The 15,888-nt window shown below is 35.3% G+C and overlaps 1 protein-coding gene across 1 annotated transcript; it reads left to right on the top strand.

Moving 5' to 3' along the window:
- The first annotated feature begins 1,946 nt into the window (after nt 1–1,946).
- LOC116133883 (protein CHLOROPLAST IMPORT APPARATUS 2-like) lies at nt 1,947–4,201 on the top strand. Its single transcript, XM_031419553.1, is given in 3 exon segments — nt 1,947–3,118; nt 3,939–4,002; nt 4,005–4,201. Coding segments are annotated over 3 exon segments (1,218 nt in total). The 5' UTR covers nt 1,947–2,047; the 3' UTR covers nt 4,088–4,201.
- Nucleotides 4,202–15,888: the final 11,687 nt, after the last annotated feature.

The following is a 15,888-nucleotide window of genomic DNA, read 5'->3' as shown; positions in this document are numbered from 1 at the left end:
ACCATCAGCTCTTTTTTGTGTTACCAAAATGCCCTCGTTTATACCTACTTGAAATTACAAATTTGACATTTAAATATTAGTATTTATAAGATATAATAAAAATGTATATAATAGTTAAGAGAGTCGTTGCCTTTGTATTAACATAATATTTTGTAATTTTTACCTTTAAACGGTAATTGTTAAATAATTTTACAGTTTTAAAATAATAAATTAAAGTTATAATTTAAATTCTCTTTGTATGTTATTTGTATATCATCATGCCATTTGCAAGGCTTCAGTTAAACATATGTAAATTATGTTTTATGCTTTATAATTAAATTTAGATCTCAATTTAATTTCTTTTCTCATTATAGGATATTTTTTCAATTCTTAAAGATTTCATTTTTGAAACTGCAACATTCATGCATGTATACTAAAAATGACAAATCTCAGCACTTTATCAATATGGTTAATTATATAGACATAAAATTTTGCTACGTTTTTGTTTCACTTTCTTTCATAATCAATGGATAAGTTATGTTTTATGATTTTTATTCAAAATATATCCAATTATACTTTAATACTAATAGTACCCATTATTCAATCCATCTAAAATTATTCAATTTTGCTATTTCTATTTGTTTTCTTAAATCTTAGAAAGATAAATATTGGAGAATGATTGTATATATATAAAAGTTAAGGTATGTTTTATTGTTCATTAAAAAGATTATGTTAATGTTTTTGAATTTTTTTTTATATTATTTATTTATCTCTTTAAGATTTAAGAAAACAAATAGAAACAACAATTCTAAAATTTTAAATGCATAGATCAAAGGTGAGCGTCTAATCGCTCACTTCACAAACCTTATAATCGAAAGTAAATGATTGGGCACTCTTTTTTGTTCCACACATTAAGAACTTTATAACTTTTGTATCAGAGAATTTTCATATATATACATATTATTTATATATTTCATTCTTTAATTTGTTGTATTTGATTTTAAAATCTTGTTAATAAGAGGGGCAATATAGTAAATGGGTAAGATAAAATAATTGATCTAGTTACTAGTAGTTGCAAAGAGAAGACACAAGAGAAAGAGGAAGAAGGCAAATATATGACAGTGGTCCACAACCCAAACTGCAGAAAATTAGCCTTGTCTCTTCCTCTGTTCTCATCTCTTCTCTGCAACTGCAACTACCACTCACTTCTCTTCACCCCTATGTCTACACTAAACTCTTAACGGGTCTTTCCCTTTTATCTCCCTCACTCTCGTGACCTACTTCTTCTGCTCTGCTCTGTTCTGTTCTGTGTTTACACAAATAAATATGCTCAACTCTCTTTGATTTTCTTACTGGATAACTTTCCTTTCTTGGATAATTTTCATTCCTTTACCTTTAAACGTTAACTTGCTTCTTCTTGGATTTTGCAATTCTCTTGAAATTTTGGTGTTTTCTTTTGCTTCTACAGGGTTTTTTAATATAGTTTACTAGAGTGTTCTTGTTTCTATTTATTAAGTTGAGGTTTTTTTTTTGGCTTTTTCTTCTTTTTTATATTTTTGTTGGTGTTCTCTTTTTAGGGTTCAGGGTTTTGTAACTCTTTCCATGAGACTCTTTCTTTTCTTGCCAATTCAAAGCAAAAACTGAATTTTGAGCTTTCTTGGAGTTGGGTATGTGCTATTTCTTATCATTTCTTTAAGCTCTGCTTCTACTATTTTATTCTTCAACAGGATTTTTTTTGAAATTTTCTCATGCTTTGGTAGCTGTTTTTCTCTCTTTGATTATAATCATACCTTGAATTTAAGCAGAATTTCAGGTTCTTAAACCTTAATTTCCTCTGAATTTTCTTTTCTCTCTAGAGAATTCCTCTGCCAATTCTTCATAAAAAAAAAAAAAAAAAAAAAAAAAAGAAAGAAAGAAAGTGTTTTTTGAGCTTTTCTTGGAGTGCCCACTACCCAATTCTCTTGAAGTTTCTCTTATGGAATATCTTCAAAATCTCTCTTTTTAGGTCTTAAAAATCTAGAAATAGACCTTAAATTGACATAAAATTCCTTTAGTACTATCTACAAAAATGACTTCATGTTTAAGTGGAGGCGGAAGAACTTATGCTTTAGACTTAGACATCATAAAATCTCCATCTTCTTCAACAAGAACTTCACACACTTCTTCACCATCTTCAACCCTCTCAGAATCAAGCAACTCCCCTCTAGCAATCTCCACTAGAAAGCCAAGAACCGCTCGAAAACGCCCCAAACAAACTTACAACGAAGCCGCCGCCCTCCTCTCCACGGCCTATCCCAACATTTTCTCTAGAAAACACTTGACGAATCCAAGTAAATTCACCAACCTTCACGAATCTTTCTTAAATGAATCCTCAGAATTGTTGTTGCCTTTTCGCGTTTTTGACCACTCGGGTTTTATGCTCCATCAACCAATTCAAGATAAACCCAGATTCCCATTTGAGCGAAAAGTCTCAAGTTCTTGTGACAAGCCTTGCCAGAGTAATGGTAATGGTGAAGTTGATTTCCAAGGGAATTCCAATTCCAATTCCATGGAGTTATCCAGTGAATTCCATGAAGATTTCGATGCCGAGTCGATTCTTGATGAAGAAATCGAGGAGGGAATCGATAGCATTATGGGGAATTTGAGAGTCAACAACGATGATTCTAATGTTAATGTTGCTTCGCATAATTATCAAATCAACAATTCTTGGTATGCTAATCCAATGGGGCTTGGATTTGGCGGGAAACTGCAATTCGGAATCGGAATGGGAATGAGAAGAGGAGTAAACGCATTGAGACATGTTGATGAAGGAAATTGGTGGAGTTTTCCAACAGTTGATGTTGTTCAAATCTCTCCAAAATTCAACAACCACCACCAGAACAGTAACAGTAACAAAAAGGTTTCAAATGAGAAAAAGAAAAAGAAGAGGGCTGAAAAGGAGAGTGAAAAAGTTACAGTTGAGTACAAGAGTTTGGAATTGAAATCGAATTCACCTCAAGAGAATTCAATTCCGAAATCCAATTCAGCTGAATTACTATTGAAATTGAAGTACGACGACGTAGTGACCGCTTGGGCTGACCGTGGTTCACCGTTTTTAGATGAAACTTTGGGCTCCGATGTTCAAGGAAATGATGTCTCTGTATGTTTCTCATCTCCCGCCGGCAATTTTAAACATTGTTAAAACTTTTAACATTTACAAATAATTAGTTTTAAGTCCTTTTATTTATATATCTTTTTTATTTTAATTTTTGGATTATAAATCCAACTTTACCAGCCTATCTATTTATTCTTCTTCATTACGGCACAATGAAAGTAAGTGCACTTTATGCACAATAGTCACGAGAAAAAGTGAAATAAATTTTGACTTTTTTCTTTTTTTTTAATAATCTGAATATATATTTTTTATTTTCTTAAAGTTTGAAAATGTCTGTATGAGCTGACCTTTTCAGCTTTTATTTTGTTGTTTATGGGGGACCCTTTGAGCTATTACTTTATTCTACAACTTTTGCTTTGCTTTGTTTTCCCAAGTCTACATACCCCTCTAATTAAGAGTGTTGCTATGGGTACTAACGGATGGATACTAATCTGTGTACTAACTAAAGTATAGTACCCGTACTATGCGTATAGTACCCGTACTATGCTTTAGTTAGTACACAGATTAGTACCCATCTGTTAGTACCCAAAGTATTATTCTCTAATTAAACGGTTCATTTTACTTAAAATATTCTTTTATGACCCGAAACTTGTTTTTCTTCTTTGCCTTTTGCAGCCAAACGTTGTCGTAGTATTATAAAATATGTGTTTTTTTTTTAATCACATATGTCGTGATAAAGATTTATCATAATGTAGGAAAATGACAGAGAATTTCTTTGATTTTGTGAGATGATAGTACTTTAATTACAATGTGGTGCAGGCTACTGAATCATTTCCATTCTTCTAATTTTGCCATTTTGGGGCAGGCCAGGCTGGCACAGATTGATTTATTCTCTGATAGCGGTGTGAGGGAGGCTAGCGTGTTGCGCTACAAGAAAAGCGGCGTACACGTCTTTTCTCTAAGAAGATCAGGTACCAAGTCAGAAAAGTCAACGCTGATCGAGGCCCAGAATGAAGGTATAATAATAATTGCATGCTCATCAAGCTGCTTGCTTGTGCACGTTGATTGTTTGTGATAAAAATTTGACGAGACACGTAGCGAGTTGTGATCAGTTGTTGGTGGGAATTATACACATGGCTTTTTTCTTGGTAGTTTGGTGACATACAAAATTCACAGGTAATGGGAAGATTAGATCATCGCATCTGGATATTGGTAAATCACATTTTTCACCCGTATTATTGACTACGTTACAGTAGCAACATAACAATCCCCTTATTACTAATTAACATGAAATTTTAAAATATATATTGAAAGTATAGTTTGATAAAATAATAAAGATTCTCCTTAGAGTTGATGAAATAAACAAAATCTCTCGACTATAGGTGTTAAAATAAATGATCAGAGCACAATTACGTAAATATTCATTAATTCTAAATAGTGTAATTCTTACTGTTCTCTGTTCACTAATATAAAAATATTTTTATTATTTTAGAAACTTTAAAAGGATTTATGTTATTTAATCAAAATTCATAGTCAAATTAACCCTTAAAACTTTGATAACCTAGTTTGCTCATTTTTAATATTATAAATGTTTTAAAAACTTATTTTATTAGTAAAAATTCTAAACATGATTTGCTTCTGTAAGTACAAAATTTTTAATTATTTAGCTATAAAATGATAATATTCTAAAATTTTGCTTGCAAGTTGATAAAGTAGGATAATTGGACAGCACATTATTATTATAAATGGATATCATCAATTCCATTATAATATATAGTTTCACAAAGCATATTGATGATTCAATAAAAATGTGAATTCAATTATTAGAATGAATACTAATCTGTTAAAAATTTTAAATGTGACAGGGGCGTTTTGTGAGGCGGCCAAATTCTACCGCAAATGCTCAAGATGAAAAGGGGAAAAAGAAAGTCTTACTTCTGATTTGTGAACATTTTTTTTTCTTTTTCCAACACTAGAAAGCTAAAGAGACGGAGAGTCGCTAAAAGAGTGATGAGAAATAGGCCTTCAATATAATATATATATATATATATGGGTTTTCTAGACTTTTTCCATATGCTTTCACATTAATTAAACCCGGTTCAATTACTTAACTAACATGTTGATTTTACGTCATGGGAACTGTGTTGGAATTAATTAAAAATACTTTATATTATAGTATTATTTTAGAATCATTATTAAATTAATGAAGTCAATCTTTCAATGATTGTAGAATGTTTTAGATATCAGTTTTCTATGTCATTTGAGAATCAAGTGTTGTACCAAATTTAGATCTAACGGCCCAGTTAACTCAATCGCCTTCGGCCCTCCACCCCACCATGAACCGAATGCTTGGAGAGTTCATTTATTTTTTTCAATGGCAAATAATTTTTATGGTAATATTATCCTTAATATGAGATTTAAATTAAATTAAAAAATTTCGAAATCCTGTAAATAATAACATCATTAAAATTAGGGCTATTATCCCACACCTCCCTTAATTTCAGTTTTAGACACTCACACCCAAGGTGAAAAATTAACCGGACTTCCTCCACATTTAGAGAATTATCTAATACCTCTCCTCATTGATCTTAATTAATAAATTTCTTCTATTTGATTTATTTTATTTAATCTTAAGAGATTGATTTAGTCTTGGCAAAATGGGTGTATACCTGCAGATACTCGTATAAAATTGGGTACAGACCACACATTTAGGACCGTTTTCATTTACCCGTATCTGACCAGGCTTTTTTTTTTTTTTTTTTTCCCCAAATGTCTCAAGTATACCCACAAAAAAATAAAATTATAACCTAATTCCAAAAGATTAGAATTACAATTTTTACAAATCCGCCGCATCTACAGTCTCATCTTCTTCTCACGTCACAAAAGCTGCTGTCACTCTATCAACTCTAACGGCCTCTTCAACTCTACACTTAACTTTTAAGCTTCATTCTGTCAATAGTACATATCTCGTTTTATATTGCTATGTGTTATGCCTAAAAAATCAAGGCTGACGTAAGCTTATATTAGTAAGCACCAATCAGAGTTCATAAAGACTTTGCGTTGTCCAAGATCTATCATGTCGCCCCAAGATAGGGAGAATACGGCTGTCACCAACTCAGTAGGCTCAAGTTTTGTTTGTGAATGAATGAGATCCGCACACCTGTCCAAGCCACATATAATTTAAGGATATTTCATAAGTTATCAGCCAATACAACACAAGGAAGGACTTGCACAACACTTACCCACTTGCAAACTTGTAATCATTACCTTGAACTTAGTGGCTATAAATAGAGGACTCCACCTCATAAAATCGGGAGCTTTGATTTTCATAAAAACAAATAGCAACGACAACCCACGGGAAAGAGATTGGCTTAATATTCTCTCTGAATACCAAGCATTTGTAATTCTTGTTATAGTAGATGCCCTAGAGCCAATCAATTATTGTAAAATTGACTCTGTAATAAATGTTTATTTATCAATAAAAGGTATATTCTACTATAGCACATAAATCATATTATATGTATTGATATATGCCCTTAGGATGGTAGAACCGTGACAAGGGTATCAAGTGTTTCAAATCTTGATAGTGAAAACCCTATGATCACATATGGTAGCCATTCCAAAAATGTTCGTAGCCCAGTATTATTCTGACCAAGGACACAGATAATACGATAAGACTATCATAGTGTTGAACGACTCTGTCGAAAGGCAGTGACTGATCTCACTTGTCAAGGCTGTTTGTCGACAACTTGGTTCAACGCATGGGTGCTCGCTAGAGGCAAGTTCATTGGACAGACCCCCAGAGGATTCCATATGAATGGTAACCCTAGTGTCTATGGAATAAATCCTCTAACGGATGGTGGTGCATGTGATCCTTAGACTTGAGATCACCGGAGCGCCTTGTGCACCAATTGGTGTAGTTTGACACTAGCCCAACGTAGTTCTATTCAGAGCTATCAATACAGTAGTGATTGGATACATTGAGAAGTGTATCGAAACTATAGTGGATCGACAAAGGATTCATCACTTCTGGGTACGGGAGAAGTTATCTCATTGGGTAATTCAGTAAATGGCAATGACACTAATTATGTGGCCACAGTGGGATTAAGTTGATGTTCAATCCAATTTAATATTCCTGTCATTGGTCCAGCAACTGAATACAAACATGTCGAGGTTATCTGAGGTTGACACTATGTATGTACCTCAGTCTCGACGAGATAATAGTTGATGAAAGGATTTGATTGCACGGTAACCATATTGTTGACAAGCTGCGATTTCACTAAATCTAAATCTATCGGGTGGCCATGATGCCTTGCTAGGGGCCAATCTTCGTCTGTGTGTAGTAAGACGATTAATTGGTGTTAATCGCGATACTACTCACTGCCGATATGATAAAGAGCCTACGGGTCACACACTTAGAAGATAATTTAAGAATCAATTTGTGAGAATGGTATTTTCGTCTTTCAAGACAAAAATGTATTTTGGTAATCTCACAGTGCAATTAAATTTGCCGAGGTTGTTACATGTATTTAATTTTAATATTAAAATTAAATTAGTGAAATTATATTTAAATATATATATCTCTGTATATATTTAAATGAATTATTATTATTAATTAAATGTTAATATATTATTATTTATTAATTGATTTTAATTATAATAATAATTAATTAATTAAAATACCATAAAGTGTGTGTTTGGTTGCAAGGGTGAACTAGGGTTGGAGCCCATGACTATTCCTAAGTGGAATAGAGTTTTAATTGTTGCACTATATAAGTGCAACTTAAAATTAAAACATTAGAATTATTCATTCAATTAAAACCCTAACGACCCTATCTCTGTCTCTCTCTCAAGAAGAAAATTTTTCGTGTTCTTCTTTCTTGATTCTTGAAGCCCTTGATTGTTCTAGCAAAATAATCAAGGGTTCTGCGGATTATCTTCGGTGGACTTCCGTGAGTGAGATCCTACTTTGGATCGATTGGCGAAAAATCACGTGAACAGTAACCATCAACAGTGTTCGTGTCTGAAATCAGAGATATTCGAAGGAGCCTCCAAACGTACGTAAGTATTCTAATCTTTGCATGGATTTACTTTCTAAAGATTTTGTTTATAAACATGTAAATGGTATAATCTATACTCGGATCTTGGCAAAGAAAGGTAATTGATTTACCGATTGAATTTTTGTTTTCTACTGTGTATGGTAGATCAATTACTTACAATTCTGTTCACTGTTCATGATCTCTTGTAACTTGGCTGTAACCAAGAACACTTATATAAAAAGAAAACAGTGGATGTTGGAATCGCTTTAAGCATCCGAACCATTATAAAATTCTCATTGTCTCATTTATTATTAAGTCTTTGCATACTACTGTAACCTTATCCTAACTCTCAAATTAATCACACGTAACTTCTAAGATCCGCTTAGCATTTTGCACATGCGAGGTCGTTAGTGTCAAAATCAAGTATCAACAGTTTGGCGTCAGAAGGAAGGGGAGATTTCATATCAGCTCTTCATCTGGTAACTTCAATTGATCTATCAGTTCTACCAGCAAACTCATGGCTCGAGGTCTTGAAACCAAGCATGTTAGCACCAACAACAAGGAGACCTATCGCGTTTAGGAGATTACTCCTCCCGAAGTAACTTCGCCTCCTCAAAGTACTACGATAGGCAACCCCTCAACTTCTTTGCTAAATCCGACTATAATGGATTACCTGGAAAGGTTCAACAACACCTTTCAAACGATGAGCCAAAGGCTAGATTGTTTGGATCAAGTCGTGCTGCCAAACCTTGACAAGACGGTACCACCTCCAAAAATGCCTGTAGGTTGTGCTAAATCGTGGAAACGAGCACAAGCTAATACCACAAGCACTATAGTGCATAAAGATAAGGGAAATCAAGTGGCTGAGCATTGGTCGAAAGTAGCTTGGGCTTTTGGGACTGGTCCCAAAAACCCAACCCAAAGGACTAGTCCTAGGAGGGCCTGGTCCCAAACTAGACCAGACCTATGGGAGGAGGGATTGATCCCTTGATCGGGCCCTCCTCTAAGGCCCGGGCCCAAACCTATTTAAAATTTTTTGAAACAATCATTTGTAAAATATCCAAAAACCCCCTAATAATTTTCAAATTGACAAAAATATAAAGGTTAAATTGATATTTTACAAAAAAAATAAAAAATACAAATAAACAACACATGACCGTCATGTGCTTGTGGGGGAAAGGTTTTAATCCTACACTATAAATAATCCTCACACTTTCAATTTTTTTCACACCAGCTCTCAGTCTCTCATTCTCTAAATCTCTCTACTCCTATCCAATTCTTATTCATATTTTCTTCAAATCAATTTATATTTATATTTATATTTTATATTATTCAATTTTTTCTCTTTTTCAATATCATCTCTTATTCATATTATTATTTAATTTTTTTCATTTTAATTATTTATTATTTTATCATAAATTCATAATGGAATAGCCAAATGAGTTCCACGTTCTATCAACCGAAGAAATGGAAGGGTTGATCCATTTTCACCCTTTCTAGAAGCAGCAGCTGCAATTCACAACAACAACCACATTCAGCCAGGACGAGGTGCAACCAAACACAAGCGAGCTGCGACTCCACGGCCTAACCCTCCAGACCGTCAAAGAGGGTCGTGTCCGATGTATGACGACACTTCACCAAATCAAAACAGGCAAAGGCAAATGGAGAGGGGGAAGAGTCGTGCGGGGTATGTAATTTCTATGGAACCGTTATCGGCGCTGAGAAGGGGACTTCGACAATGCTACGACATTTGGAGAAGAAGCACCCCCAAATAATGCAGCTATCTGGTTCATCTTCAACCGGACCAGGTAGGCAAATTCAAACTCAACTTAATTTTAATCCACAATCCTCAACTTTGTCAACATGACAATACAATGCACTTCAAGCACGGGAGGAAATAGCAAAATACATAGTTGCTATGGACTCTCCGCTTTCTTTATTTAAAAATCCTTTTTTTATTCACTTATTAAAACTACATTTTGTCCAGCATATATCCCTATTAGTAGAAGTACAAGTAGAAGAGACATACTAAAACTTTATAACCAAATAAATATTCAACTTAAAAATGAATTTCAAAATTTTATGACTATATCTATTGCACTTACTTTAGATATATGAGCTTGTAGATCAAAAACAAATTTTTTTTAATTGTCACAATACATTACTTAGATCATGTTGGGGTTTACAACAAAAATTGATAGGTTTAGACCATTATGTACTGCACATAATGCTGATACCATTCATTTTACAATACTTAAAGTTTTGCAAGAATATGTATTAACTGGTAGAGTTATAGCTCTAACGCTAGATAATGCCACTGCTAACACCGCAACTATCTCTTTATTTGAAAAGAGATTGGATCCGCTTGGTGAAGGCAAATTTTTTCACCAGAGATGTGCTTGCCACATTATCAATTTGATTGTTAATGCAGGTTTAGAAGCTATAAATTTGAAGATTGAAAGGATGTGCGCGACTATCGGATTCATTGTCGGCAGTAGCAACAAAAGATGGCAAGAGTACGTCAAATATTATAAGCAAGAGGATCCACCAGTTCAACCTTTGGAGTTATGTATGGACATGTCTATCCGTTGGAACTCCACCCACTTGATGTTGGAAAAAGCTTTGCCAAACGCAACAGAAATTAGAGATTTCATCAACTGGAAGAATCTGCTGGAAGTTGTCAGCTATGATGATTGGACGGTTTGTGAACTTTTTTATTTATTTCTTAAAGTTTTTTATGAATCCACCATTATATTAAGTGGTATTTATTATCCTACTACTAATTTAGCGTTAGATATTTTACTGCAAATTTCTAAAACTTTTGCTAAATATAGACATAAATACGTTTTAATTGAAATTGTTTCAAAGATGGCAAAAAAATACGAGAAATATTGGTTAGATATTCCATTCTTATATGGATTAGGCCTTGTTGTAGATCCTAGATTTAAATTACACGTAGTTAATTGTATAGTTACTGAGATAGGCCAGCATTTAGGACATGATTATACGTATTATTTGATTAACTTTAAGCAAAAATTGGAAAGCCTTTTTTCTTTATATTAGAGCAGGTACAATGGAACTGGAACGTCCAGCAGAGATGACCAATAAGACCCTGATGAAGACAACTATCAAGAATCAAGCATGTGGACGTATATGGAACATGGCGGCGGAAGTAGCAGCTCTAGTGCGTACATACATGGACCAAATGAGCTGAATCGCTACCTACAAATGGACACGTCCTACATGACGAAGAAGGAGAAACGTGAGATGGATGTGCTTCAATGGTGGAAACAACATCAAAGTCGATTCCCCATTGTAGCCAAAATGGCACGTGACATTTTATCTGTATTGGTTTCTACAATTGCATCCGAGTTAGCATTCTTAACGAGTGGTCGGATTGTTGAAGACAGAAGATGCTCTTTAACCAGTGAGATGATTGAAGTGATAACGTATTTATGAGATTTGACTCATGTAGAAAAAAGACTACAGTAGCACCCTGAAGATCCTAAACTACTCGAATTCTTCAATAACACAGATTTGAATGATGTAAATATTGTTGACGATGAATTAATAAAAATAAATTTATCTAATTGTTTATTTGTGAAGTGTGAATGTATGATTGTGTGAATATTACATTTATGTTAAAAATTAATTAATTAAATTATCTCTTTAAAGTTTAAATTTAAATCCTCATATTTATAAATATTTATTAATTATAATTAACCATTAATTAATTAATTATTTTTTTTTAAAATTAATTAGAAATTTACTAATCTCTCAGGGTGGAAATAAATTTTCTAGGCCTTTAAAAATTACATAAACCCCCTTACATAATTTTTTTGGCCCCCTAAATATAAAAAAATTGGGGGTGAAAAATAATTTTCCAGACCCATAGGAACGATCCGAGTCCTGAAATTTCTTATGGACCTGGGACCAGTCCCAATCGGGTCCAGACCCGAGCCCGATTGGGACCAGTCTCTACCCAAATCTAGCCGAAAGGCTCTAAGGGACCAACGAATACTAGTCGTGAGCCATGGAGAATACCTGTAGCTTTGAGACTTGGCAGTATGTCACATCTAGAGCCATCCCGCACCAAATCGCAAGGGCACCCCCACAAGATTGCTTGATAGGGAGATTCTTACCATCGCATGAGTGATGGTTTTGACCATCACCACGAGGGAAGTACCCACCATCCGCAGGTCGATTTTGAACACCACGGAGGTAGGTAAAACTCCCCAAGCCATTCAGTGCCTTCACAAGGCTCTAGCCAACATGTGTCAAGGAATATGGAAGGCTCCGACCAAGGCATGGAAGGTTCCAACTTGCAGTCTTTCCTTAATCGCAATCGTAGGGAGCGTATCTACATTGTGGAAGCTGATCCCCAGAGAACTCCGCTTCCTCAAATAGAGGAGTAACAGCAAGCTCTAGATTAACTTAGAGCTCAACAGAGCAGGCATGGGTAGGTCGCTGAGGCGTTTCCGTTTTTTATGACAATTTTGATTGCTCCTCTCCTGTCAAGATTTAGAATGCCCAACACGAGAGCATTCAATGAGAATTCTGATCCACAAGATCATCTCTATGAGTTTAACGACCTCATTGTAACGCCCCACTTGAGGTACGTAGTTTAATTGTGTTGTATTACTTGAATGCTTATTGTTTTGTCCTCATTTGAGTTGGTTTGTTGTTGTTATAGTTTGGTTGGTCCTTGGTTGAATTGATATTATGAGTTGGTTGAGTGATTGCCTTGAAATTTGTAAAGACTTGGCGAATTTTTGTGTTACAGACTTCGCCGGGGCGAAGAAGAGGCTTCGCCACGGCGATGAAGTCTTGCAACCTATGGTGTAGGTTCTGTAAGTTTTCGCCGGGGTAAAGAAAGATTCTTCACCGCGGCGAAGGGCATGACAAAATGTTTATTAAGTTTCTAGAGAATTCTTCCTTTGGAGCACAATGACCATTCTACCCCTAATTAGCAGGAAAAGTGGGGAGTGAAATGCAAGGAAATTGCCTGAAGAATCGTTTAAATGGGGGTGCATTTGCAAAGAATTAAAAAGGGCAAAGGTGGAATTCCTAAGAAAGAGTAAGGGTAAAATGGGAAAGAAGGTGTAAAAGATGAGTAAATAGGGGTTAAGTCTTAGAAACCCTTTCATTCTTCTTCTTCCACCGCCATACTCATTCACCATTTTCTCTCTACTTTCCATCCAATCCTTCAAGGATTTCAAAAGGCTTTTGAGTAGTTTTTGGGTAGAGAGGTGATCTAAGGCATCCTAAGGTAAAGATCCTTGTTCTAGATGTGATTTTTACCTATAAAATGTGTTAAGGTCTTATTGTGTTATTGTTTAAAAGTGTAGAGAAAAGACATCTACCAAAGGAAAAGAGAGGTGCTAGTGGAATCACACCATCACAAAGTAAGTAAATCCAACTTAAGCTAAAGTTTAAGAAATCCTTGAGTAGAGATTTCTTTATGTATGTATATATGATGCTTGTTGAGAAATTGAGTAGATATATATGTCTACTTGTTGAGAAATTGAGTTAAGATGAGTATTCATGTTGTGTTATTGGATATATTTCCTTTATGGGAAGTGTTGATGTGTGATGAGTTTGAGAGGAAGTTGGAGGAAATTGAGTAGATATATTTGGGGAGTGTTCTTCTATGATAGGAATTATATCCATAGAAGGGAGTTTCTTCCCATTTTGGATGGTTACAAAGAGAAAGAGAATTGTAGTTAGAGAAGAGTTTTTGTATGCACATGAGTTGTTTGATGAAATGCCTAAGAGAAGTTTGAGAATAAGTTATGAACCTTAATTCTTGCAACATTGCATATTGACATTTCCTAAGTGCATTAATGAGCATGAACCATCCATATGCATTAATTGTGCATTGAGTATTAGTTTGAGAAAGAGTAGAGAATTTCTACACTAAGAGTAGAGACTTTTGTGCTTAAACTACTTTAAGAGCTAAAGAAGAGAATAGAGAAGGTTGTGCGAAGGGGAACCCGTGAGTGTTGAATAAAGTCACGAGAATGGGTGCTTTGTGATCACCAGTCGTGCCTCCGGTCAGATGAGGCTGTGACCATCACAAAGAGTGGAACATGAGGTTCCAGCCGTGCCTCCGGTAAGAAGGGGTCGTGACATTTGAGAGAGAGAGAGAGAAAACATGTACACTCATATGGCCAAGGGTTCCAAATCCATGCATAACCGAATCCGATCGGTACATAATGAGTAGAAGTCACGTAGAGTATGAGAGTTCCCGGCCGTGCCTCTGGTAAGATGAGGCCGTGACATTCGCATGAGTAGAATAGGAAACAGAGAAATAGAGAGAACATAAAGAGAAAATGCCTAGAGTCACGAAGAGTGGGTTGAGTCCCTAGCCATGCCTCCGGTAAGATGAGGCCGTGATATATACTAGAGAGTATATAGAAAAGAGTATGAGAAACAGAAACAGAAAAAGAACAGAAATGAGAAGAGAAGAGAGTAAGGAAAGAATTAAGAGAAAGAGTTACAGGGATAGACGGGTAGAGGATTTACTTACTGAGCATTATTTTGCTCACCCCGTTGTTTTTTTGTGTTTTTGCAGGTTCTAGATGAGGACACAGTCGGATGGATGTTGGCGAGTGAAGAGGAGTAGTTACACTGTCCACCACACTTTTGAGAACTTTTGTAAAGGATACTGACTTTTGTAAAAGAATATGTATATTAAATAAAAGAAAAATTTGGGTCCAACTATTTTATTAATTTACTCGTATTTTATTATACATATTTTTGTATGAGTGTAGTAGTATCAAGCAGCTATTACCCTCATGGAGCTTCATCAAGTTTCTAACTTGGCGAAATGTCGTTGCTTAGCAGTGACTCTGACTGCCCACGCCAAGCGTTGGTTCATATCGCTTCCACTAGGGTCAATCAACTCATGGTAGTAGACGAGTTCATTATTTTTTAAACACTTCTAGGCTAATAAGAAGTTATCAATGCCGTTAAGCTCTCTCAGCAACATACAGCAGGAGAAGAATGAGTCTCTCCAATCCTATATTGACAGATTTCACAAGGAACTAAATAAGGTGGCTAATACACCTAAGGATTCAGTTCAGACTCTAATAATTGTTGGGGTTTGCCCACAAACCAACCTGTGGAAGAAACTGCAATTTGAGAACGGTATTCCCCTCCCCCGCTTCTACAATATAATAGAGAAATATTTGCGGATAGAGAACTCAATGGCAACTTTAAATTGTCATGACCCCAGGCCTTCGACCAACTCTCTCAGTTAGAGGGCAAAAAACTGGGGAGAGAGTAGTAGAAGATCTGATCGCAAATGCGCTAATGACGATCTGAGAAAGGGAAAGAAACAACGGTTTGAGCCCAAGAAATCCTATCCCAAGTTCCTTGTCGTGATCGCGATCATGATAACTTCACTCCATTTAATGCATTGATTTCAGCTATTTTGAATAAATCAGAAGAAGCTAGTCTACTCGGATAGCTTGAGCCCATGAAGAAACCGGCATCTAAAAGGAATGGCAAGAAATATTGTCGTTACCATAGGGAAAATGGGCATCACACCGATAAGTGTCGAACTCTTAAGTAGGCAATTGAAGACCTCATTCAAAAAAGACACTTCAAGGAGTATGTTGATGGTCCAACTCCCGTGAGTGAGAAGGATCAAGAAGAGGGTGATGGAAATAGGCGTTGAGGTTGCATGGGTCTCTATATGGTAAGGACTATCATTGGGGAACCTTATATAGCCGGGAACTCTTGGAATGCACAAGAAAAATATGCTCGAGAGGC

This window comes from Pistacia vera, unplaced genomic scaffold, assembly GCF_008641045.1.
Source record: "Pistacia vera cultivar Batoury unplaced genomic scaffold, PisVer_v2 Contig277, whole genome shotgun sequence".
Lineage (NCBI taxonomy): Eukaryota > Viridiplantae > Streptophyta > Magnoliopsida > Sapindales > Anacardiaceae > Pistacia > Pistacia vera.
Note: the sequence above shows the minus strand (reverse complement) of the source record. Positions and strands in the feature narration are given on the sequence as shown.